The 27167-nt window shown below is 41.0% G+C and overlaps 1 protein-coding gene across 1 annotated transcript; it reads left to right on the forward strand.

Annotated features, from left to right (window-relative positions):
- nipal2 (NIPA like domain containing 2) lies at nt 1-27080 on the forward strand. The gene is made up of 11 exons (XM_030071690.1): nt 1-269; nt 10368-10436; nt 11704-11872; nt 19999-20058; nt 20758-20879; nt 22919-23015; nt 23465-23600; nt 23928-24016; nt 25951-26014; nt 26129-26226; nt 26421-27080. Exons 1-11 carry the CDS (start codon nt 183-185, stop codon nt 26525-26527), a joined length of 1098 nt encoding a protein of 365 aa, XP_029927550.1. The 5' UTR covers nt 1-182; the 3' UTR covers nt 26528-27080.
- The last annotated feature ends 87 nt before the right edge of the window (nt 27081-27167 follow it).

Consider the following 27167-nt stretch of genomic DNA (forward strand, 5'->3'; position numbering starts at 1 on the left):
ACTTGAAGGTGGCATAAACGCGACAATGAGGAACTTTTTTCTCTGCCTGCCACTGGACTGACAAGGACATGGGGCCATCGGAGCGTATGGGATGAGAAAGCTGAAAAGCGGACGAAGATGTGAAGAGAGCAGGAGTTGTGATCTGCGACACCAGTGTTTCCTTATTACACGATAAGGAAAACATGGCAAACTCAAGTTCTCCTCATGTGTCTTTTCCTGTGACCTCCTCCACCTCTCCTTACTCGGACATCCGGGAGAATCCACTGAGGGTGAGTTTATTTCACAGTTTCAAAGCCAGTAAAAGGGAAAAAAAGAGTGCTTTCCAGGAACTGTTTGGCAACGCGTGTGTGTCTGTTTCAGAAGGATCAAATAATGCTGAACATTGAAAAGGCCATGTACAAGGTGGACAAACACATTTAATCTCAATTGACTGTAATATTTTTGTGTAACATATTATAAATGGATTCATCAAAACGGTATGAACCAGATGCAAGTTGCTTGCAGTGGAGGCTAAATTAAGCATTTTCTGACATTTTTAAACTTAAATTGATGGTTAGACTCAATATAATCACCTCCTTAACTTGATTCGAAGTCCATTTTTTATTTACTACTATATCGCTTGGTAAGATCATTTTAAAATGACTTGTAATTAGGGATGAATGTGTGATTTATGTTGACCCTGAATCATGCTGAACCTGTTTTAAATGTTCAGCTTCACTGCAACAAGTTGTTAGCTGAGACCAGAGAGATAAGAGGAAAGTTTTTTTGTACAAGTTGCAGGAACTTCCCTCCCTAAACTCCATTTGGAGCAGGAAGTTGCACTCTAATGCCAGAAAGCAGATTAAAGCAGTCTGTTGAATATTTTGAAAGTCAAAACATAACCTCAACCCCTAAAGCTCTTTGGGTAATGAGCACTCAGTCTAGATGAGGATGGCTGACAGGGTTGAGATCTATCGGTGTTGGCACCTGTCAGAACTATTTTCTAAAGTGATCATAACTAAATCATTGTGTTGGAGGCCATATCTTTCTTTTGAACTTTTACATTTTTTAGTTTTTGAAGCTTCTGGAGATATGAAACCTCCCTCTTCCTCTCTCTCTCTCTTTCTGCCTCTGACTTTCTACATATTAATGCATGTGCATACAGAGTTTTGTGGTGTCTGTGTGCATATGTGTGTGTCTTTCTGTGTATTATACTGTATGTGCAAGTGTGTTGTGTGAGTGTGGCATAACATGCTTGCATGTCGTCATGTCTTCTCCATCTCTCTCTCAATGTGAGGGAGACTTTGTGTATTTTAGGTCTGTGTGTGTTCTTTGTGTGTGTGTCGTGTGATGTATGCAAATAAGACCTTGCTCTTTCTCTCTGTCATTTGTGTGTGTGAGTGTGTCCTCTTATGGCCTGCATCTCCTTATTGCGTGTGTGTGTGTCTGTCTCCTCCGCATGCACACACACACATTCTCCTCATGCTCATCTTCCCATTCTGTCAGTGTGTTGCTTTCTCTCTGCCACATTTCTGCTGAGTGACATTGCAAATGCAGAGAGAGAGAGAGAGAGAGAGAGAAAGAGTAACAGAGGAGGAGTGAGAGGCGTGAGTAATGACCTATGGGTGGGCTGTGAGAGAATAGATCTACTGTAAGAGGCCTGAACAGCTGGCTACTGGTCCCAGCACCCCCCTCCCCTCCCAATGTGCCCAATCCAGTGAACATCCCAGACAGACACAGTGTCTATCTCTCTGTCCCACACTTCCACTTTATCTCAGGATGTTTGCGTTGGTCTGACTGTGAATTTATCTGTTAAAAGAATGCACCAAGTTTTGGGGAGATTGTCCCTTTAGTCAACCTTGCCACTGGAAAGTTAGATGCCAAAATAATCCGTGCATCTCCAGTAGATCGTTGGCTCTGACACTTTAGCGAATACTGTATTTGGCAATTGTAGGCGCCTAATATGATCTCAAAAGAGTGTTTGCTAAATGGTTAGGATGCTGTGTTGGTAGTTTTGTTTGGTAGATTGTAAAGTACACATAAAGTTTGATGTAAAATTAAAGTGGACTTTAAAATAAGCTGGGACAAACTTTTTTTGTTTTCATAGGAAATGAAAGTGGTGGGCAAAGGGAAACTATTTCCAGCTAAAAATTACTGTGTGGTGGGAATGTGTGCTTGCTCACCTGGAAACACATCAGCTGTAACGTAACAGCTGATGTGGCCACATTAGAGTTAATGGTATTCATTTTTATTAAATTAAAAGCCAAATTTCAGCTTTTAACCCCCTAAAAGTTGCTTACTCTCACTGAACACATAAGCTAAAGCTTTAGCGTGGAGAAATGAGGATGTACAAGAGACACATGGTTGATTTTAGTTATTATTGCTTCACACACACACACACACACACACAGTATATCTGAATTTCTCCCCAGTCTTTGCCTCTGTACTGACACAACTCTCGCCCACGTTCCCTCTGTACCCGACACCTCCGACCAGCAACTGAAGGCCCTCATCCAGAAATCAGCCCATCCCGGGGAGGGACAGATCCCTATTGTCAGTGCACACAAAGGACCACGCTGTCTGTCTGTCTGTCCGTCCGTCGGTCAGTGTCCTATAGAGAGTGGAGAGAGGAGGAGGATCAGTGCTAGCCCCTCTATCCGCTCTGCCTCCATCACTTCAGCTCTCGTTTAGATCCAGGGACCAGATTCAGGCTCGCTCTCGCTGGCAGCTGAGAAAGAGAGAGCAGAGAGGCAGCTGAACATGCTTTGCAGATGGAATGCAGTTTAGTTTTAGTTTTTTGTTTTTTGTTTTTTGTTTTTTTGTTTGTTTCAGTATTTGCATGTTGAAAAATCACCTATCATGCATACTGACAGCTAGGAAAAAATACCATGTGTATGTGTTCTTGCATTTCTATACCTCTGAGGACCAAATATCCTGACAAGCATACAAAGATGTGGAAAATCTTTTAAAGTCTTTTAAAGTTTAAAGATTATGGTTAGGTGTTTAGATTTAGGATTAAGGTCATGGTTATGGTAATTCAGGTAAGAGTTGAGTTTTGACGGTCAGAGAATGAATGTATTCAATGACTGTCCTCACATGTGTAGTTATAAAAATATGTGTGTAGGACTGGTTATTATATTAATTATATTGCTGTCTTGACGTAAGGTTAGATATATTTCCTGCAATCTTGTAATATTGTGTTTTAAAGGGTGCATTACAGTAAATGGATGAAATTTATGAACTTATCAAATTGTGCTTTTTTATTATTTACATTTATCTGCTTGGTCATCATATCTGCATTACTAATGATTGTTTATCAAAAATCTCTTGTTTATAAATATCTTAAGAAAGCACAAGTAATAACCCCTACAAGATTGCCAGAATATTGATTTCAAGGTATTGGGTTAAAGATGCTATCTTGGGCACCCCAGTAGCTCACAGGATAAGAGCTCACGTGTTAAGTCTGAGTCCTGATTGCAGTGTCTTGGGTTCGAATCCAACCTCTGGCCCCTTGCTGCATGTCACCCCCTCTCTCTCCCCCTTGCCTTTCCTGTCTTTCTCTGCTGTGACTGTCAAATAAAGCAGAAATGCAAAAAAAAAAAAGACATCATGATATTTTGTTTTTTCCATATCGCTGAGGCCTATATAACGTGCATGTGCCTGGAGGATGTTTATGTGTTATATCATCAGGGCCTGATGCTCAGCCCACTGCCATGTTTCACTGAGCAGTGTTTTCAGATGTGCAGAGTTTATTTAGGGTGAACAGCTCTTATGAGACGGTACTTGGAGCTCAACCAAAAGTTATCAGTGACATTCACGTAAGACATTTCCACAATTCACTGCCTGAAATTTAGCTTCGATATCAAAGGCAGGGGCGCCGTATATGGGGGAAAAGTTAGGACAATTTCAATTTCTGCCCTTGCCTGACAGGGGCCCCAAAAAATAGGTAAAAACTAATATAAAATTATTAAACCATCATTGGGTAAATACGTATATATATATATATATATATATATATATATTTTTTTTTTTTTTTTTTTTTTTTTTTTGTTTGTTTGTTTGTTTCATGGGGCCCAAAATTCCTGGCGGCACCCCTGATCAAAGGTACTAATTCTGTTATGAGACAGAAAACCTAAAAATTTGTGGTCAACAAAACTTTGACATGCCGTGTCTCAGTTTCAGCCTTGATGATTAATGGACGCAAACAGAGACACAAACACACGTGTGTGAACTGGTCTTGCTTTTGTTTATACTGACATTCAAGCTCACCCAACTACTGGACATGGGTTACCGCTTGAGTGTGTGTCATGACTTTTGACTTTCTGTTGTGTAAGGAGAAACAGGATCTTTATCCGATCTGTTGCCTAGATTGCCCCAGTCAGTATTCAGTCAAGGTGTCCAGTGCCTTCTGTGGGTCTCATGGTGGACACCAAATCACAAATAGTCTAATTCATTTTCAGTCTGCAGGACTGAATAAATTGATAGATTATATTGTTCAAAGCACTGATTCTGTGTCTTTATCGCTGTATCTACTGTTGGCATTTGCCAGCTGGCCTTCAACCTACCAATATGACACCGTCTGAGGGGGAACTGTACAGTTAAAGCTGTCCGTCTTTGAGAGGTAAATTAAATTATTTTTTTCCTCCTGTGGCAGACTCACTCCTCTGTGACAAATTAATTACATTTTGATTAAGTCAAAAAGTGCTACAGCACAATCAACTTTCCCTTGTGGATGGCCTGAAAGAGCCTGCCAATTATAGAAGACTTATTTAGTTGAACGCGTGAACTGAAGTCTTAAAGGAAACAGTCCCTAAAACAATTTGGATAACTGGCCAAACATAGATGATGTGGTGTCATGTTAAGACGTTTCCAATGAAGCTGAACTGCTGTTTAAGAGTGGGGAAAAAAAACAGCTTTTACAAATACCTGGTGCTGAATATCGACTCTTGGTCTCAGCCCTCAAGAATGAACAAGGGTTTCTTTCTGGAGCCGCCATTTGCACTGACGTTCACCATCACCAATTAGTAATCAAGTCAAGTTCAATTTATTGTCGTCTCCTATTTATTTAAATGATAGAAAACACCATTAGGCACAAATTTCTGCTGGGATAAACTGAACATCACAAATTGATGACATCTGACAATGTAAGTGTATTGACATTAATTATACATCTGTAGTCACTAATGTTGAAGTCTTCCTACTCTCTAAATGTCCCAGTGCGTGGAACATATCTTTAATATTGCACACAAATTTTTCCAAACTATTCATCTGGCAGGTGATGCAGCTGTACAGTAGAAGAGCAGCAAATAGGTTAAAAGTGGGGCTTGGGATTGAACTGTGACCTGCGGGTCTTGTGGGTAAATTACAGATTTGGAGAAAGCTCTGTGTCAGCAAAACAAAGTACCACACAGGAGAATAGTCTTTGCTAAATTAGCTGTTTTTTTCCCCCATACCTTTTCCCTCCTGGGTTTATGCAACAGTGTGCAAGTTTGAGATTTGTTAAACTTCCCACCATGTCAGGCAGTTGTTATTGCTAGAGCTGCTCATGCGGGCAGAGTTGGGTGACCTGAGAGACATGGAGCTGACCTGCACACCCGCACACGCTGCTCGTGTTTACATATTGTATGCAGGGAACAAATAGCGGTGCAGTGAACAACATGAAAATAGAAGCAAAAGTCAAAAGTTCACGGTGGCATGTACCTCCATAGCAGTATTCAAACGTTTCCACATGACACTTGGCAAACAACTTGGCAAGCATGACACTCTTTACCAAGAGTGTCATGTTTGCTGAGTTGTCTGGCCGGCCGAGGCACTCCCAGTGTATCAGTCCGGCCGGCCTAGCTCTGCTGCTTTGTTTGCTCTTCCTGTGGCAGGAAAACTCTGTCTCCCTCTCCCTCTAGCTCTTGCTCTCTCACTCTCTCCCTCCTATATTTCAATAGGAACAAGCACTAAGTTAACTTGACTCCACCCAAACTAAAAATACACTCTGTCACACACACATATACACATCCTGGGCCTTTTGGGAGCAAAGGAAAAAAAAATATTGCAATAGGTCGAATGTGTTTGGCTAAGCTTGATTGGAGGCAAATGAATCCAATAACGGCTGAGGTTACTCTCCTCACAGATCAAAATGTTACATCTCCTGTGTGAAATCTGTGAAATAGAGTGTCCTTAGGTGTGTCTGTCTGCAGCCATACACTCTCAACACCCTGTCCCTCTCTCTCTTTCCCATTTTCTCTCTCTCTTTCTCACACACACACAGTGCATACACAAAGACAAACACATTCTCCTAATATTGTCCGGCCCCCGGCCCCTCACTGTCAACCTGCAGCCTCCTCGTGGACTCGGGAAGTGGCACAGCAGCAGGCCACTTACCCTCTGTCCTGTAAATCTGGACACTGTTATTGATCGTGGTTTATTGACCAGAGCACGGCTGGCTGGATGGATGATGCTGTCTGTCTGATCATGAATTACCACGGTGCAGCTACAGGCAGCAGTGGTGATCTTTCTTTCTCTGTTGGCTTTATACACACGATACACACACTCTCTTTGCTCTTGTCAGGCTGCTTCCCAACAAAAATATGAGTAACGGGTCTGGTGTTGCATGTGCCTGTGCCACACACACACACGCTTGCACACACACACATACCCAGCTACACATCTCTTAGATTGTGGTGGTAGTGGTCCTCCAGGAATTTCATAATTCAGTCGCCCACATCTGCTCCCCCCACCACCCCCACCTAAATCCTGTTCACAGCTGATACACTGTACTCATCATACACACACACACACACACACACACACACACACTGAGTAAATCTTGTTTACCTCTTGTGTGGTATCATCCTTGCTGCAGGTGTGTTATGGGTCGGTGGACTCATCAGACCCAGTGTCAAGGTGAATGTGAAGCAGCGGCTGAAGAGAAGATTGAGGCAATTTGCTTTTTTTCCCTTCCAATGTAGGGGAGGTGAGGGACTGCACTGTGTTTGGTCATTTCCCGACTTAAGGATTTGGAATTTGAAATAACCCATTAAATCCCTGTGATGAACTGGCAGCCTGTTCAGGGTGTTCCCCTGCCTTCTGCCCAAGGCATGCTGGGATACACCCCAGCCTCGACCCCTTAATCGGGATAAGTAGATATGGAAAATTTTAAAAAAGGGACAAAAATAGCCCATTAATCTGTATTGCCTTAATTATTTATCAGCTTCATGATGATTAATTATATTATCAAGATGGTAAAACTCTTGTAGTTTTGTGAGAGAAGTAAAAAGAATGAAAATGTGCCTTGACTTTAAATGAAATCAGAGTCTGTGAGGAGTTCCCACTGTGCAGTTAGTATTAAGGAAGTTTTTTTTTTTTTTTAACACCTCCTGAGATGAGGTCGGAGGCATTATGCTCCACCCGTCCATCCTGTTCTCATGAATGCGATATCTCAGAAACGCCTTGAGGGAATCACTTCATATTTGGCACAAATGTTCACTTGATCTCACTAAACACATTTTTGGCCATACCTCAAGAATTCATACCCTAATAATGACAAAGTTTCACACAAATGTCCAATAGTGTGAAATGGTGTGATGGAAGTGAAGGCATTTTATATCCAAAAGTTCAAAGGTCAACTATGCTGTGACATCATAATATTCCGCAGAAACACTTTCTGGCTGTTCTTCAGCGCCATAACTAATTTGGGTGAACACCTTGACTCAGTGGTGATTGCATAGATCTGTGCTGCTGTGTTGAAGATGCGTGTGAAGCAACCACATTTTAGAATTTGTGGCTTCTTTGCAGCATCTATATCTGAAGCACTGTCGACTGTCATGGCTTCAACTTCAGATCAGCTTCATTGGATTAATAACAAGCTGAGAAAATGATCTTGCGATGAAAAGATGAAGAGGTAGGGCTGAAATACTGGAGAGATTTGTTCATAAACAGCAACCCAAATCACATCATGGTCACTGCAGTAAGAGGCATACAACTGCAAGGCAGAATTTTATTTTTTTTATTTGTGTGTGTGTGTGTGTGTGTGTGTGTGTGTGTGTGTGTGTATGTGAGTGTGTTTATAAAAACCATGACAGTAAATGTCACTTACACCTATCATCCTATCATTAAACTCTCAGCTCTAAGTTACTGTGTTTGGGTATTCCTGTCAAACTGAAAAGTGTAAGACTGTAAGACTGGCAGGGCAGCAAGGGAACTCTCTTCCTGTTCTCTAGCTGGAGGCACATAGTGATTTATTTTCTTAATCAGTTTGGATTTATGATCATTTACATTTGGACTTTAAATAAGCCATGGCCTCCTCTTGTATTCCACAGAAGTCAATTTGCTAATGAGTGCAAAACTAATTGAGAGAAAAGGGCAGCTCTTGACTTTAATGACGACTGTAAAAACAGGAGGCATGATTACTTTTACGATCTGTCAGTGCTTTAGGAAGGAAGTGCCCCCTGAGGTGTGTGGCTAAAATATCAGCATTGATTCCTAATTCTAAATCACAGATGGATTATATGACATTGTACAGCAAAGATATTGTGTGGATTTGAAATTTCAGTGTCATAAAATTCTTGAGTCAAAATTGTTACTATGCTTGTGGGATGTCAGTGTCATTATTAAACACCCTCTGGGAGTAAAGAGACAAGAAGGTAAATAGTTTTACCACTGAGATGTCAAATCTTTGATGCACTTCACCAGGCAAAACCTTATAATTGCACGCCCACAATTTTATTTATTTTGCTCCTGTTGCATAAAACACACCTGAAGCTACTCTCATTAAAACAGGGGTTATTGAGCTGTGTTGAATAGAACTATCATCAGCCTGCATGGCTCCCATCAGTAGGCAACGCTGCTGCAGTGATGTTGCTTATATGCAGATGAGGCAGGCAGTCGGAGAGGATGAATGCTATTTCCTTTGCCCAGACAGAAGGATTTGCTCTATGTGACTTCAAAAAGAAAAAAGCACCCCCTCTTGTCATGATAGCACCGAGGATGTTTAATAATGCACGGTGACACAGGGGTGGAACATAGCTGTATTGTGCTAATAGCCACTGTGATAAGATGTGTTTAGAGGTAATGAATGCTTCTTCCATTGATTCTTGCATCGTTTGACGGCAGTGCTGTTGTCTCTATTGTAGCTCAGATGGATATTGGTGACAACAAACCCACTACCTCTCTTATCTGACTCATCTATCCTCTCTCTATCTCCCTTTTTCATAGTCTTTTTCTTTTGTGTCTCCTTGCCTATCTTCCCCTTCAAACTCTCTTCATGTCCTTCTCTCATGCCCCCTCTCATTCTCCTCGCTGTTAATTGTTAAGTCTCTTGTCCTTTTTTACTTCCTTTTTCCTCTTCAAATTATTGCACACCCCCCTCTTATTTTTCTCCCACCCTCTTCCTCTCTTTCAAGGGATAAATACTTGGATGTGCTTGGCTGCTGTCACTTCTTTTGCAGTGATTTAGTTTCTTTCTTTAGGTTTTCATAATTCACATTCCACCCCCACCTCATGCTTTCATTCCTTTGTAAACTTCGCCCGCCCACCACCACCACCGGTATGTTTATGACCTAAAATTTAATTTCCTCTTGGCAATAATTTCCCAAGCACAAGGGAGGGGGGGGGCGCCCGGAGAATTCTTGAAACACTGTGAGAGAATGGGGCTCTCGAATGATCTTGTTCGCCTTTCATCAATTATACAGCAATAATACAGCTCAGCTGTAAGTCACCCACGAAATGATGTGCGTGTTATATCTCCCTGGCATCACGCGGCCCCTTGGTCGCTGTGTGAGGTTTCACAAATGGCGTGGTGGGAATAAGTTCAAACATTTATTACTGTGACACATGGGCATTTTATTTCCAACAGTGAGGAGGAAATTTGTCACGAGCAATGGCCAGCAAAGATGCTTTTCATGATTTTATTCCATGAAACCTTGATCTCCACGTAGTTGGTCGTTTCTGCCAACATTGCCCAGCTCTCTTGCTCAAGAAAAGCTGACCTGAGTGTTTGTATATTTATCGGTGAGGTGCAGGCATGTGTAACATGTTGCGTATTATGGGAGCGATAAAGTCTGAAGGAATGTTTTGGTGTGTGAGTATGTGTGTCTGTGTGAGCTAATTGGTTTGTGTTTGCCGGTGAGAAAGAACAAGGGTTAGTGTTGTGGGAATTTTTGAGGATGCTACAAACATCATAGTGAGTCTTATGCATACACACACACACACACCCTAATGCCTTTAAACAGCATAGCGCGCTGATACAACAGTGTTCGCTGCGGTTGTCATGGTAATGACAGATCTGACAGCTGGAGGGAAGACTTGCTGGGAGTAGTATGGGGTGTTGGAGTCGTTGTGCGACAAGAGCAGCGTTGTCTAATCTTGTGCCTGTTTACTGTTGTTTGTTTCCACAGACTTATCTCCTGGGAATCATCATCTCAATATGTGGGAACGTCCTCATCAGCATTTCACTCAACATACAGGTAGGAAGCGGCGGACTCCAGCTGTACAGCAGACACTCAACACAGCTTGCACTTTATGCCTATAAAGAGTGGTTTTTTTTTTCACACTCAAAGTAGAGCAAGACCGGTGCCTGCTTTTTCTTTTCAGTTTGTTTTCTGTCGAACAAACTGGTGTGATCTGCCAGCAGACTCTATGCAATAAAGAAGCCTTGAGATGAAGAATGTGTCAAACTGAAACTTTGAATTTGACATTTTGATAACACTTAAAGTGTTTTGAGTTGCATTGCAAGCAGCCGCTTAGAAGCACAGAGAAGCATTTTTTGCAAAGTATCATCAGACAAATCACACTGGATTTAATATCATTAATGTAATTAACTACACAGTCTCCCCATCAAATATTTATACCCTTATTTCTTTACAAATTGCATTTATTATATATGATCTGATTTTAATTATTACCATGCCCTCTCACTGTGTTGTTATAATACACAGGATTCACTGCAGGATTCATTCAATCCTTCCTCCATACAGCAGTTCCCCTGGAGCCATAATTACTCTGGAAAAGACTGACCAACTAAAATCATATAATCATGAAACAACAAAAACATTAATGCTACAACAAACCCATAACAACAATCGTTTATAAAAAAAAACCCAAAACAAAACATCTAATTACACCTTTCAGTATGTACTCTGAAAATCTAAAACAGCTTATTTTCATGGGTTGGTTTCCCTTCTGGTCAATGTCCTTTGCTCAATTATTGCTCTACATAGCAAGTGCAAACTCAGTCCTCATACATAGGTAGCGGGTGTGTTTGTGTGGGCGGCATGGAGGATGTTGAAGACGGATTTAGAGGCCATGACAGTTGTGCCTTGGCATTTTATGCTTCACCGAGGTGTGAAAAATTGTGGAAAAAGGCCAATAACCAGTGTCTTACTGTGTTATCTTTCTCACTGTAACTGACTGTTGCTTGTTAGGCTGTGTAAGGCTGTAGATGTAATGATATTAATGATCATGATGTATACATTTGAGTCTTGTACAGCTTTCCACATCTTGGATTTGCTTAATGTCGGGCGTCTCACTGAGAAGAAATGCTCAGCTGCAGGGAGTGTTGTGGGGTGTTTGGGATTGTTCTGTGACATCCACTGTTTCGTTGTATCCTCTTATTTCAAGTACTGTTTTCAAGTATTGTTATTAATACTTCTTTTTACTGGCTCTGCGTGATCTGGATTATGCCTCAATCTGAGATGAAACCCTAGTCACTCCTCTTGCCTTTCTTTCTGACAGAAATATGCCCATGTTCGCCAGTCTCAGCGTGGCTCCAAGCCCTACTACACCTCTGTGTTGTGGTGGTGCGGTGTGGTTCTCATGGGTGTCGGGGAGCTCGGGAACTTCGCCGCCTACGGCTTTGCCCCAGCATCACTCGTAGCCCCACTGGGCTGTGTGTCTGTCATAGGTAAGTGCGACCTTTTTCCTCCTACGTTCTCCATTCATAAAAGCGGAAGAAAAGGTCGCTTCCTCGGGGCACGACAGGATGTATTGTCGTGTGAGGTCTGCTCTTGCTCTTCTAATCCTGTCATAAACAGATCTCACCGAGCTTCCGCAAAGTCCTTACTTACAGGGCAGGTTCAGCAGAATTTGCAGAGAAATAAATATCTGTGAGCTGAGGTTTTTACCTAGTCACACACATTGCTAAAAAGCACGAGAGGTCTATTATTTGTATAGGTGTCTTTAATTTATTCATAAGTGCAAGGGCTAAACCTAAAAAAATGTGACTGACATGATTATCAGTAAAGGTTTTGCAGATGGACACAAATAATCTTAGTAGCACTTTAAATGTTAAAGTGAATTTTGTCCTGATTCAAATACTGAATATGACTTGACTTATTGTATTGAGACTTAGTAATGAGATAAAGGTCTTTATTTTGTGGAGTTATTTCCATCCTATGCACCATATATCTACATCTACTTCCCTCATTCAGGGAATAGTCTCTCAATTTTATTGGTAGCTATTAAACTATAAAATGACACCTGCCTAAAACCTTGTGATCAAAGTAGTTTAGTGTGCTGGTACATGTTTTATACTTTGTTATTAAAAGTCCTTGTTTATAACTAATATTTGGACTCAGTGGATGGATGTGTGCCTTTCCATTAGTCTCCTAATTCAGTTACATCTTGTAGAAATTATGAACCTCACAGCCCCTAGTGTGAGGTGAGCCACCAAGCATGGTGTGTTCATTAGCCAATCAAAATGAAGCATTCCCGGTCGGAGCAGTTGGCAGCTGCTCAGTGCAAACACTCTCAAGACAGGTTAAATATTGAACAGGTTCTGTTCCCACCTCCCGCCACCCATCACTCACTGCACTGGAGGTGGCGGTGAGTCATGGATATTAATGGCAGCTATTACCCGAAGGTTCAAATGATTTTCCTATAGCTACGTATACCAGGTGGATGAATGGTTTGAATAAAATGCTAAACGAAACCACAGATCTTGTTAAGAGGGCCGCACTTGTTCATTTTATATTGTGCGGAACAGTGTTGTACTTGTTTTTCAGAAATGATCTGAATCTGTATTACTGTACCATATGACGAACTGGTTTTGCATAGCTCATGTAGCAATGACTGTGCTGTTATTAAAAGTCATTTAATGTAGTTCTAAGTTTGCTGGATGGTTATCCTTATTAAAAACACTGTTTTTCATACAAAGAAAAGTTTTCCATATTATCACAAGAAGAAAGATTATTAGCCAATGGTTGTAAATCTCCGTGTAGCCTATGTTGTAATGATTTTATTTGAAACCACACTTGTTAACAATCAGCTGAGTTTATTGTGACATAGGTCATCCCTATCATAATCCTTATTAACACGATTGATTGCCAAAACAATTATGTGGCTTTGTAAATGTCTGCAAAGCTGCCGTAATGAGTGTCTTTAAAGCCACACTGTTAATACAAATGACTCGGCTTAGTTCCCAAGTAACATCATTGTTATCCATTTTAAGACCATGCTGCAGGCCTCTTGCGATGCGCTGAAATGCACATGAAAATTTTACATCTGCAGCTCAAGTGTCTCTTGAAAGAGTATCTGGAAGAATTAATGAGAAGCTGGAGATGAAGAGGTGAAGAGAGGCGAAGGAGGGGAAGGAGAGGAAGATGTCTGTAACCATGATATGGTCTGTCTTCACTGCTAACAAGTGGAGCTGAGGGAAGCTGTGAAGGTTGCCATCTGTCACTGTGACTCCACCTCAACTGAAGGCTAACTCTGACACACACACACACACACACACACACACACACTATACACAGGAGAGCATATGCACACACAAGCACACGCACACACACACACACACACACACACACAGATACACACATGGCTGTAGTCATGTGTAAACACGGAGGTCTAGCGAATTTTGTCAACCAGCAATGCTCTTTAGGCTAACACACAAGCACACACAAACACACCCACACACATCAGACACCCTCCTGTGGTGCTGTTGTGCCTGTCTTCCAAGAGTGGTGTGAACACTCATAGGAGGGACAGCCAGCAGGAGGCCTTAGGTTAGGAGACGAGTGGAAAGCAGGAGGGCAGATGAGGACAAAGGAGCTGAGATGCAGAAGGAGAAGGAGAGCGAGATGAGAGGAATGAAAGGGACACCGGGGAAAAGTAGTTGAGAGGAGAGGAGATGAGTGGAGACGAGAGGAGAGGAGCCAGGAAAGAAAGAGGAGGGAAGGAGGGTAGGACTGAAGATGGAGACAGCTGACAAAAATGGACTGAGGAGAGAGCACAGGAGAGGAGAGGAGAGAAGAGGACAGCGAAGTTGATGATGGTGCTGTCATACGCCTGTCCCACCATGTCCCACTGACTGGCACATCGCCGCTCCATGGAGAGCAATTACTACTGTCTCCATCTCTAGAGTCCACCAGTCTCTATTAGGGATGACAGCGCCATCCCCAGCCAGCAACAGAAACCTGATTCAGAGACTGTATCGCAGCTGCCTGCAGATCTCAGAGCTGCAGTACCCATCGATATTAACAGAGAGACCTGTGATTAAGCAGTGTGCCGCAAGAGGCCATGGTTTATTGATTACCTTGTTCTTAGTGCCAATTTGTGAACCTTTTACATATTACCTTTTGGAGATAAATTATCGGACCATAATATTTTTCCATTTCATTCATTAGCAGCTGATATCTCCAGGGCGCATGGATACAGAAAATTTAATCAAAGCTTCCGAAATGATAACTAGGGGTTTATAAAATTACTTTTTTGGACAGCCACTTCACGTTCTGCATTTAAATGTCCTTTCATGCTATTCAGTAATCTTGGTGAAATCATAAGCAGTCTATCATGAGGAAAATGCAGTTTACATCATGTTGAACTATATTGACACAACCTGACAAAACAAATCAACCTCTTTCATTCATTCATTCATTCAGTCAGTCAGTCAGCCATTTAGTCATTCATTCTGTTATTTACAAACAGCTTATCCTTATTGGGATCGGGGGTCTGGAGTCTATCCCAGTGCACATCGGTCAGAAATCATCTTAATACATCAAAAATACTGGTTGAAAAAGAAGAAAGACAGAAGCAACTAGAAAGATTATACACAGGAAAATCTCATTACAGAACATATACAATAAATGTGATGATAAATGAATGGAAAGGGGAGAACAGTGTAGAAATGCTTTTTGAATCATAGCATAGCATAGGAATGCAGTAAAAAAGATCATATTGAAGTTGGCTGCTGAAATCTATTTGTCATCTTTGTAACTAACTCTCTAATGGAATAAATTTGACACATGTTAGTAAAACTTTCCAAAACTTACTAACAGCAATTAATTAAATTTTTGACAAGTGTGGATTTATTTTATCCACAGAATTCTTAACTTTAACAAATTATGTATATAATCCCACATGCACAGTTGTATAAAATGGCTTTTTTATATTATTAGGCTGTATTATTAATTCATTTATTTTTGGTGAACTTTCAGTTTTTAGAGGTATAACTCAAGGCTGCCCTGTGTCTGCATTCTTATGTATCACTGCAATGGAAATATTAGCTTTAAATTAAATTGAACACTAACGTTAAAGCTTTGGATCAATGGTTTGATTACAAACTTTTCAGTGTATGCCAACCACATTTTTTCTACGTATGAGCACAAAACATCCATCATTACAGGCACTGACATTCACTGAGCTTAAAACCTGTCAACTACACAGTTTTATAACTCATTTCATGTGCCATGTGTCTTCCAATGGTGTGGTTTTAAAAATACATCAGAGAAAGTAGATGAAATACTTATGCTATTGGGAAGGGAAGGGAAAAATTTAACATTACACAGTAAAATTACTTTTATTAGTTCAATCACTTTCTTATGTCCTTGCCATGCCCATGGGGTACCCTCTTCAAAGTATGAGAAAAAGTATGGAAGTACATGTATACATAGATAGATAGATAGATAGATAGATAGATAGATATCATGAGTGTGAGCAAGGAGGTTTAAAGCATACGAAATTAAGAGTATTGGATTTGACTTAACATATATGCAGAAATTATTATATTGTTGTGCATATCAGCTAGTTTTCCAGAAGACTGCAATATGTAACACTTTGCTTCCATTTATTTCAGTAAAGACTTGCGGAAAAGATCTATTAAAATATGTTTGTTGCAACCCAGTATGTAGGTCACAAATTTTAGAAATATCATTTGATGATATAATGCCCACCAGAAAGAGCTTAAACCTACATGATGTAGGTGTTGCCAGGAATGCAGTGAATCTATATCTTACCTATTTTGGTGCAGTCTGTATGTGATCCCTTTTTTGTCAAGCTGAGAGCAAAACATATAGCAAGAGCTACTGCGTAAATCTTCAAAATTATATTTGGAGAATATTAGCAACCATTTTTAATTATTCAAAGTGCAAAGACGTGTTCAGGCAAACTGGAGACTCCAAACTGCCCATAGATGTGAGTGTGTGCATGTGTTGTCTGTGTGTGTGTTTGCCCTGTGATGGACTGGCAGCTTTTCCAGGGTGTTTCCCAGTGCATGCTGGGATAGGCTCCAGGCCCCTCGTGACCCTGATTAGGAATAAGTGAGTCTAGAAAATGGATGGATGGATGATGCTCACTCCATCATGACGTTTCAGTCGACTGACCTTCATCAGATGAATGAGAATAGAGGCTAAGGGATTTGCAGTAAAGGCCAGGTGGTGACCATCCACCTGATCCTGTTGGTGTCATACATAAGATCATTAAAAAAAAAAAAAAAAAAACCTTGAGGCCATGCTTCACACTGAATTTAGAGCAACTGGCATCATGAAGCGGTGTGGTGCTTGGCATATGATTGGATTGTGATTCTGTCATTCAGACCACAACTATCCATCTTATCGAATCCAGTGTTACATTTTATAGCTGTTGTAAATCGTCTGCGTTCTTGAGTTGTTTGTAAGTATACTTTGAAAAAAATCCAGCCTGTACGAATAGAATTTTTCAGCAAAAACCAAAAGTAACTCTCTACCAGAGTGTCTTGTCATTTCACAAGGCAAGCTGTCTTTCTGAAGTGTGGCTGCACTGTCTCCCCTATCATTTGGAAATTTCTTGTCATCCTTGACATTGTGAACATACAAACTTAGTGACAGATCTTACAGTTTAGCTTTGCTGGGAGATGACAGCTAGACATTCTCTGCTTTCATCCCTTCATGTCAGAGAGCCATGTGGTGGAAAAATGTTTGACATGGTGTTTTTCCCCCAAGGGAGTTTTCCATTACTACACATCTGAGATAGACCACGTCGACAGGCAGGAGAGCTCTGATACACACGAGTATACACAAACACACACACATACGCAGATGCGCACACACACAGGAGCAATGGCAGAACTCGTTGTATCCCAGAGGTCCCTGTTGCCACATTTCTCATTTTAGCAATCCTTGTAAATCTCACTTTGTATGGAGTTGCTATGGTTACTTGTTAGAGCTGGTCCCAGAGGCAAAGGAGGAGTCCTAAATGTGTATCTGAACATGCTCACAGTATGAAATATTAAACACCTGAGTGGCTCATCAAGATTTCAGTGATAGTCCTCATAATAATCTTCCATTTTAACTGTAAAATGTTGTCATTTGTCTGCTGAACATGGCATGCGCTGCATGTGTTTCTTTGAAAGCTTTCAGGATGATTTAGTCGTGACCATCAGGCGAACTTGGAAGGTGGAATTCAGTTGGCAGGTTTAGAGGCAGTACACTGTGAATGTCAATTTGTTGCTTTTCATTAAAGCCAGTAGTAAGACTTCTCACGATTTGGGTTCATAAAGATTTCATTCAAATTGGCTCTCTGGTTGTAACCATCTGTTTGTGAATTAAATTTGTAATCTCTGTGAGCGGCGTGCTGCACAGCCTGTGTTAAACATGCATGTTGTGTCTATAGAAATCCGCCTGCCATGCCAAGGCACACTCTCGCTCTGTGCCATATTGATTTGATTATGCACTGACTCTATTTGTAGCTCCTCTGCTTGTGATGGTGATAGAGCCACAGCCGCTAGACACCACATTTTCAGACAATTAGTTTGCCTCAGTCTCTCCACCTTTACACCTGCATGGCTGCCTGTTTGCCAGGCAGTACCGGCGTTATGCCCAACATCTCCCAGCAACCACAGTTAGCACCATCATGGAGGTCCATTAGAGAACTGCCTGTGCTCAGATAATCACAAAATAACCTGGCTACAAAAAGAGATACCTGGAAGAGATTGTTGTGCTGTGGGTTTAGTTCGTTTCATTAATGAACTGAATGATGTGCTTTTGTCATGTCTCAGCCCTACTCTGGACCCCAAAACAGTCTAAAGGTGTTTTTTTTTTGTTTTGTTTTTTTTTATATTGCATTTATTTATTTATTTATTTATTTCAACTATACTGAGTTATAGCTTGAAAACAGTCATCTGTCCTCAAGTAAGCCACTAGCAGTGCTAACATGACATCAGTAATGCAAACTTACTTCAAAATATGTTCCCCAACGTGCAAAACCTTTCACCCAAATAACGCATTATCTGAACAAAAAATTAACAGATGTATCAGTGATTAAATGATAGTTCCCTGTCAAAAACGCAACAATGACCATCAGTTTAATTGTGTTGAGTCTGAAAATTCGCACCATTGCTCCATTAAGAATTTTAAAGTTGTCTTCCTTCACTTTTGGTGCAACTGGAAACATTCATTTTTTGCTGTGAATTTCTCAGCTTCAGCTTTGGAAAAAATATTGTAAAATTGAATTTCTGTTTGATGAAAATGGATATAATTCCTCGAAAAAGGCTTTCCAGTTTGTGATGTTGTGATGCGATTGTGATGGCAATTTTAGATCAGTGAGAGCATGTCCATTCACCAAAACGCTTAGGAAAATGCAGATTTACACTCTGATATAAGTTATAAGACATCATGTGGGATTGCTTTTATAACATTTTCGTACTGTTTTTGGTCATTTAACTTAAATTTTGAAGAAAAACTCTCATAAGGCACAATGTTTCCTGTGTTTTCCAATATGCATTAACAAGCATGTTCCTCTCTGTAGGCAGTGTTGGAGGCTGCCAGATGTCTGCTGTGTAACCTGAAAGCCCTCTTTATGAATGTCTGTTGTCACCTGCCTGTGTTTGTTTGTCTATATGATTGTCTATCTGTCGGGAGGCTTGCCTGTTTATCTGCCAGTTTGTATTTTTGAGCCAGGCAGTTAGTCTGCCCGTGTAGCCATCCATTCCTCCATCTACCTGTTTATCTGCCTGTGTCTGTATTTGTCTGTCTCAATGTCTGCCTCTGTGACAGCCAAACGTTGTGTGCTTCTTCATCCGCCTCGCCTCCATGCATTTCCTGGGGAAACATTAAGAAGACTAATCTGAGGTTTAGCTCATGTGAAACTGATAGCTTTTCAGCGTAGCAATTTTTGACAACGTTATTGATGAATGGGTTCATAAAAATGGGGCGTGGAATAGCATGATGTTGTGATGTTTTCATCCTCCAGTAATTTGATTCTGGTGTTTCCAAGCCCTAATGAGCTCCATTCATCTAAAGGCTCTGACAGAATTTTATCACACTGAGTTTTGCTCGTTTGGATATTATTACAGCCATGTCTGCTGATCAATACAAACATGGTAAACACTGTGTATGTGTGTGTGTGTGTATTTGTGTATATCTATTTTGTGTGTATAAACACCTCCTAATGTGATTACTCCCCATCGAATTCTATACAGCCACGGCAATAAAGTCTGCCTGAAACATTATTGACGTTATTGTAATGTTGTTCCAGTCAATATTCAGTCAAACATCTGACCTTGCTTGTGACTTATTGCATGAAAACACAATCCAGGAGAATATGAAGTAAAAATAAACTCTCTATGTATTCAGTTTTCTTCAGAGTGTATCAGAGTGCATGCCATTTTTATTCCATGCATCAAATTGTGTGGCATCTCAGGCTCTTCTGCTTTTTGCATGGCTCAGATTGTGCAGATGTGTTAGAGTTAGGTTATAGATTAGTAAACCATGGTTGGTGGCTGTCATATGCCACGACTGCAGGTTGAACTAACATGAATACATTCTCTCTTTCCAGCCAGCGCCGTCATATCTGTGGTTTTCCTCAAGGAAACAGTTCGTGCGTCTGACATTGTTGGTAAGCAAACTCACACTCAGGCCTAAGAACCATTGAGGACATTTACACACGTGACAGGCAATATGTCTTTAATGAATGCTGCTTTGATGTTATGTAACACTAGGAATAACATCCCGGAGTTCAGCTGTATTATGACAAACTGACTTGTGTCAGTGTGGGCAGATCCTGTGACAAAAGAAAGCATGTTCAGGTTTGATTGGCAGGGACTGGAACTCAAACATTTACTCTTCCACACAATCTTGGGTAAAAAGTCTGACTGCACTGTCTTTCTGGAAGGGGAAAGCAGAGCACCAATCTCTTTAACAAGCCTTTGCTGTTACATTGTTTTTACGCAAAACAATGGTTTAGAGCCACAATTTAGTGAGTTTGATGCTAAATGACATGGTGAATAGGGCGACTGCAGAATAGAAATTTAAATCAGGAACACAGAGCCATGTATATTGCTGTTTCTGTTTGAATAATCTCCACTTTTTCAATTTTGCTGTGCAGCTGTTGACAAAGGTCGCATGTCTTCAACAACATACCTGGCAGTCAGTCTGTTCAGTTCTGCCTGGCTTACAGACTGCGCACACAAATTCTTTAAAATTTAAGTGTAAAACCAATTTTAAAAGCAGCACTAGGTTTTCAGTGGGAAACTTAGCAGGATGGTTCAATGCCAATTGTCTCATGTTCTCACAACACCCCTGTCTCTCTCCACAGGTGGCTCCCTGGCAGTAACAGGAACGTACCTCCTGGTGACCTTTGCCCCACACACCTCCACACATATCACGGCTCAGCTGGTCCAGTACTATGCCATCAGTTGGCACTTCCTGGTTTACCTGGTATGTAATCAGTTAGACACTCCTTCCTGAAACTAGTAATATGTACACTACAACCTTCTCTCCACTATACTGTTGTCTGTATTTCCTTGTAGAATAATCTGTAGAATAGCAAAAAAGGAGAATTTCCAATTTGGGATCAATAAAGTATAACATGTTTGTTAATCCTCTGTAACAGTATTCAAGAGGCTGGACAATGTAAATAATCTTTCCATAAAAGATCCTGGAGTGTTGGTGCTTGTTGTTTGAGGGCTGAGCCCAGATCTCCAGCTGCTGAAGTTAGTGAGGCGCAGAGGAGTTTGTTGAGTAAAAGCCTGTCTGTGTTTTTGGAAATAAATCACAGTAAAAACTTGCCCCCACCCTATGGTCTGAAAACACATGGACACTCACCCATGTGTTATCCTACTGCAATTTTGCCTTGGGCTGAGATGGTGTAAACATAGCCGTTGCCATAGTAACCTATCTTGTACAGAGCTATAACAAAGTGTTTTTTCTCCTTCAAAACCAGCCATCACAAAAATGTAAATTTTAGCTCTGGATGTTGATATTATTTTTCATCCTTATACACCTTTAATGTTTTTAATGGACGATGCTGAAAGCAGACTTTTATAATTCCTACAAAAAGGGGCAGATAGAGAACTTCGATGTTCCTCTCTTTCCAAATTGAAGGGTACAACCTGGTTTTTACCAGTGTAAATAACACCTGTAACACCGTGTTGCTGCCATCTAGAGAACTACAAGTGCCCTTTTAGTCAGGAAGTTTCCCAGCAACAATATTTTGGCATGAAATTACATAAATGGTGCAAGCTAATGGACGACAACCAAGGTCTGTAAAAATTGCTTTTCGACTGTAAAACACCATCTCCATGACAGCAACAATTTACCTGACACCAAATCTCCCACCAGATTTCACTCTTGAATATTTCCTTTTCCGTTTGTGGATAATTGAATTGCCTGTTCACTATTCATGAGCCATCAAACTAAGTCAAGTTGAACCTAAAAGGATAACAGCTAGCAGCTCATCAGGGGTGCCAGCCAGTGGTGTAAACACTGGATGTCTGCCCTGTGTAGCGCTGCCATCATTATTCAGGGCACAGAGAGTCTCACTCAGCCATATTTCACATTCCACCCCTGAATCCGGTCCTATTTGCTGAACAATGCAAACATGAAAAAATAGGATGAAAACAAAAGACAAGACAAATGTTCAAATGGATAATGGAAGTATACAGACAAACGGATGGACGGATGGATGTTTTACCAGGGAAATAGACTGTCTTAGCCTCTGACTGCACTGACTGATAGTGCACCAAATGGGATGCTCTTTTCCATTCCTGGCAATGCATTGTGAATACTCATCAGGCTATAGAGGAACACCCTCCACCGATAAGCGATCAATAGAAGATGGTGATTAATCATTAGAAAACCATTAGGAACAGGAAATATCTATCACTGTCTTCTCATATTTTCTTAGGATCTTATTTGTTGTGGTCTTTATATATGAGTATTGATGCCTATATAATGTCAAAATGAACTTGGTTATGGATCCAAAGAAACAGAGGATCTTAAAGTAAGGCATGCATATCTTTGAAAGTGTTTTTATGACAGCATTAAAGGACGCCTTGCCCTTTTTCCTCCAGTTCTATAGTTTTGTACTCTTTTCTTGTTCTCCATCCATTTAGAGCTCCGCCGTGTTACAGCAGAGGTCCTTGAACAGCTGAGTGTTATTTGACGCACAAGGACAGCCCCGGGCCCCTCTCATTAAAGACTGGCAATTCATTTCATCTCTCTGCCACGGTCATTTGTTTCAATTAAAGCACCGCGCTCACTGCCCGCATACTCTCTTATACGGATAAGACAGTCTGCAAGAGTGGTGGGATTGGAAATGATTCTCAGATCCCCCCCTTTTTTTGTGATACAGATGGCACTCGCGTCGCTGCAAGATAAATGGGTTTTGAAATGGAAATAGGATTGCTTTGACTTGAAACAGAATCTGAATTAATGATTTGTACCCCCACTCCTTCTCTCTCCACCTCTTCCTCCAGTTTATAGAGGTCGTCATCTTCTGCGTCCTGCTCTACCTGTACAAGAGGAGGAATGTGAAGCACATTGTCATTGTGATGTTGCTGGTGGCCCTGCTCGGTAGGAAAAAGTGGAAACTGCATGATTGAGGGCAGGGGTTATGGATTAAACCATTTTACGTAGTGAGAGGTCGCTTGGTTGCCTGGCTACCAAAAACCAATGCGCTGCTCTATTATAATTTCCAAAAAGGGATGGTTGTTGGTGGTGGAAAAAGGAAAGTAAAGCCGAATGGAAGATAGAAATAATCCCCTTTAACTCAATTACAAGCAATGCTATTATGATAATTGTCTGGTTGTAATTGTGTCATGGTCCTGTGCTTTTTCTTAAAAACAAGAAATTGTGATGCATTCTACTCTTGAGTTTGTTCTTCTGCCACTCACCCCAGGCTAATCGTGTTCACCTCAGCCACCCCTACAAATCTACATGAATCAGTTGGAGAGCTATCCAACACTGCAAGTCATGCATCTTCATTTTTCTGAAGAGAATCTGTTGCTTGTGTGTTGCTGCAGCCTCTCTGACAGTCATCTCGGTCAAAGCCGTGTCGGGGATGATCACAGAGTCTGTTAAAGGCCATCTGCAGCTCATCTACCCCATCTTTTACGTCATGCTCGTAGTCATGGTTGCCTCCTGCGCCTTCCAGATCAAGTTAGTCAAGGTTTTCTCTTTCTACTTCTGTGTATCTTTCTTTTTTTTCTCCTTCTTCTGCCTACTTTTCATTGCTGAAGTCCTTTATGTTCTCCACAGGCGAGATCCAATTTGTTTTTTTTTGTTTTTTTTTTTTCAATTCTTCAACCAAACTGAAGAAAATGTAGAGTGTAAAAAAATATACTGGACGCAGTGCCATTGTTGCCGCACTGGATTTATTATGATGGATGAATAGACTGCTGAAAAAGTGTCTCTGTAACCAAGGTCATTGTAGTCACTACACTCTTCAAATCAGAACTGAATGGCCTTCCTTTTCTTTCTCAACAGATTTCTCAATCAGGCAATGAAAATGTTTGATGCCACCGAGGTGGTCCCTATCAACTTTGTGTTTTTCACTGCAAGCGCCATTGTTGCAGGTATGCCAGACGTTTATACTGTCACTCACTGTGAGATGTGCTGTGCCGACTGCGTTTTGCTTTCCCACATTTTTGGAAAGATAATATGTCAAGAAAAAAAAACAGCTCTTCTCAGTCAGACTCAAATTTTCTGATGAGGATGTGCTGCAAAACTTGCTGCAACAGTTGCAATCGATTCATGATGCAACACAGTGGAGCAGAAAGTACAGTCAAGATGATGATTCACCTCTATATCTGAAACTTTCATGAGTCCCATGTTCAGCAAAAGCCCTAGACCTACAGTATTTATAGCATGTGGATGCTGCCAGGTCAGGCCTTTGTCATCCCTGCTGTAACAGTGTTCCCGGTTCAGTCTGGATTGGGTTTCCCAAAAACATTTAAGTGCTAAAGGAAAAATCCACCCTACAGCACTTTCACAGTGTTAAAAACACAGCTGCTGGTGCTGTGCCTTGCATCCCCAGGCCCAAATGTAGATAATCTGACATTTCATGATATTTCCAGCATATCTTAAATGCAGCTTAATAGCAGAACATGTTTCAGCTATCTAGACTATCAAAAAAGTAAATACCAGATTTTGATGCCAGACCCTCCAGATAAAGTAAGAGCAGCCAAATAAGAGCAAACGGCTTCTCTCTACATTCGCCATTTTGCACCTCTGGTCAACATTTACACAGGGAGAAATTCAAGATAACAATTTCTTCACCAACAGTAGCCTCGAAAGCCCCAGAGGGCCGTGCGGCCACTAGACATGAATCACTGTCCTTGTTGCAGTAGCTCTCTCCACCACTTGTGATATGACCCACAACTGAAAGCAACAAATTCAGCTCCATTGTCCTCTCATAATTCTTTGGCCCAAATAAAGGATCACAGCCCCATCCCACTTTAAGTCTAAAATTAAAACGGCTAGGGGTGTAAAACTATTGCGTGGTAGTATTCATTGCTTTTGTTGAGGCAGATTTTAATAGGCTTTGAGGCTGCAAAAAAGAAACAAAGAAATAAAAGCAAAATATTTAAATGAACATCTATTATTTATTACTGTGACATGTCTATTGCAGAACAGAACAATTAGCAAACATGATCCAAACCCCCCTTCATTCATTCATTAGTTCATTATTTCTGTATGTATGCATGGATGGATGGATGGATGGATGGATGACCCGTAACACAATAAACTTCATGTCTGTTCTCTGGGGAGTTGTTGGAGCGTAGGAAATCAGTAATCAAAGTAAACAAGGCAAGTTGAGGGAAAGTGAGGACACCAAAACATAAATTATAACATTTGATCACAGTATAACTCCTGGAATGACCATCACAAATTGATGATGCATAATACTGTGAGATTATCTGAGGTAGGGTTTTCCCTAAAAGATGAACTTTGTTCCTTGGTAAGACATGGATGAAAATTATTATTTTAGTGGTGGCCACAGGTTAGAAAACTGAGCATGTGAGCAGAGGGTAAATTATTTTCACTTCCCTCATGAACAACCATCATGATGCACTTGAGCAAGGCACTTAACCTCTAGTTGTTCCTGCAGAGTAGTCCAGTGGCCAAGATTTACCCGAGTGGGCTGCACCTAGGGGTGAATGTGTGACTCACTGCTGCCGCTCTGTTGCTTTTTCAGCCTGACAAATGAAGCAAGTCTGGTCACCGACAGAAAAATGTATGATTGATAGGAGGTCATGGGAGGGAACTGGTTGCTCTGAGTGCCACTGGACACTGTCAGGGCTGATGAGTGAGCCGGTGCACATTTTTTCATATTGCTTCTCATTTGTAGAAACCAAACTCTTCAGTTAATAATAATCAACTCTGCCTGCAATAGCATGTGTACTAGGATTTGCAGGACTGTTACACAAAGCGCTAGAGATAATCAACACATGCTGTTATTCCTCTGTGTGAAATGAGTTGTGTTGTAATGTACTTTTTCATTTTGCAGGGATAGTATTTTATCAGGAGTTTGAAGGCTTGGCTCTACTCAACATTTTCATGTTCCTTTTTGGGCAAGTATTCATCAGGATGCCAATTATTACAGCCTATTACAAATGTGCTACTGTGCTATTTATTTCACTGACCAAAACTGACATTAATTCTCCCTGAAACTTTTTTTTCCCCAGTTGTTTACTGTCTTTCCTTGGAGTTTTCCTGATAGCCAGAAACAGACCAAAAATAAAGCATCAAGAGCGAACCTTTATCGCAATGGATAAAATCCCCGGTAAGCTTTTGATCAGTTTTTCTGCCTTAAAAGTGCTTTTTTCCGTTAACACCCTAGTGCCAAGTACGGTCCATTTATTAGCAGGCAGCGGCAGTGTGAATCTGTAGGCAGTGACCCTGGATTTATCTGTCCACTAATGTCAGCCGTCCTGGCAGCAGGGTCCATCTAATGAGCTCTGCGGTCCATGTTCACAGGGAGAAGGCACACAGACAAAGTCCAGCCTGAAGCAAAGACTCTGACATACGGATCGCTGGCAGCCAAACTCATGTGCAACAGAGCTGGCCAAACAGACGATTCATAGGACCAGCTCCATCTGTTGGACTGTGCTTATGTGGTTTGTGTGTGTGTGTGTGTGTGTGTGTGTGTGTGTGCGTGCGTGCGTGTGCCTCTACCCTCGCATGCCTGTCACTGGCAGTAGAAATGAGGGCTCAATAAAGTTCAAGATCTCTATTTATAGAAATAATGGCAGACACCAATCCAAAACAATGCCAGATGAATTGTACTGTTGGCAGATATATTGTTTTTAGATTTCATGTCAAATGGCAAAGTACCTCTCTGGGAATGGTTTTATTCTAGAAACACTGTCTTTGTTTCTCTTGTCATACAGTATTTCCAGCAGTGTTGTGAGTAATTGCTTGTATGAAAATGGATTCTGGTAAAGAGATGAAACATCTCAGGATCAAAGCACAACATCATGCCTTACCGGCAGTGCCATTTTTTTTTTTTTTTAAATTGCAAGGGAAATATCCAGGCCATTTGATACATTCCTGTTAACAAACCATGTTGATGATCTTAATAACTGGGTTTATGTGGTGTCAGTTGTCAATAAACAATGGTCAAATGTGATGCTTCAACACTGCCTCAAGACAAATAGGAAAGCAAGTGCACCAGTGCCCCCTACTGTTAAGGGAACAAGAATAATGACCAGGCTACTCTGATCG

The sequence above is a fragment of the Myripristis murdjan genome, chromosome 16 (assembly GCF_902150065.1).
Source record: "Myripristis murdjan chromosome 16, fMyrMur1.1, whole genome shotgun sequence".
Taxonomy (NCBI): domain Eukaryota; kingdom Metazoa; phylum Chordata; class Actinopteri; order Holocentriformes; family Holocentridae; genus Myripristis; species Myripristis murdjan.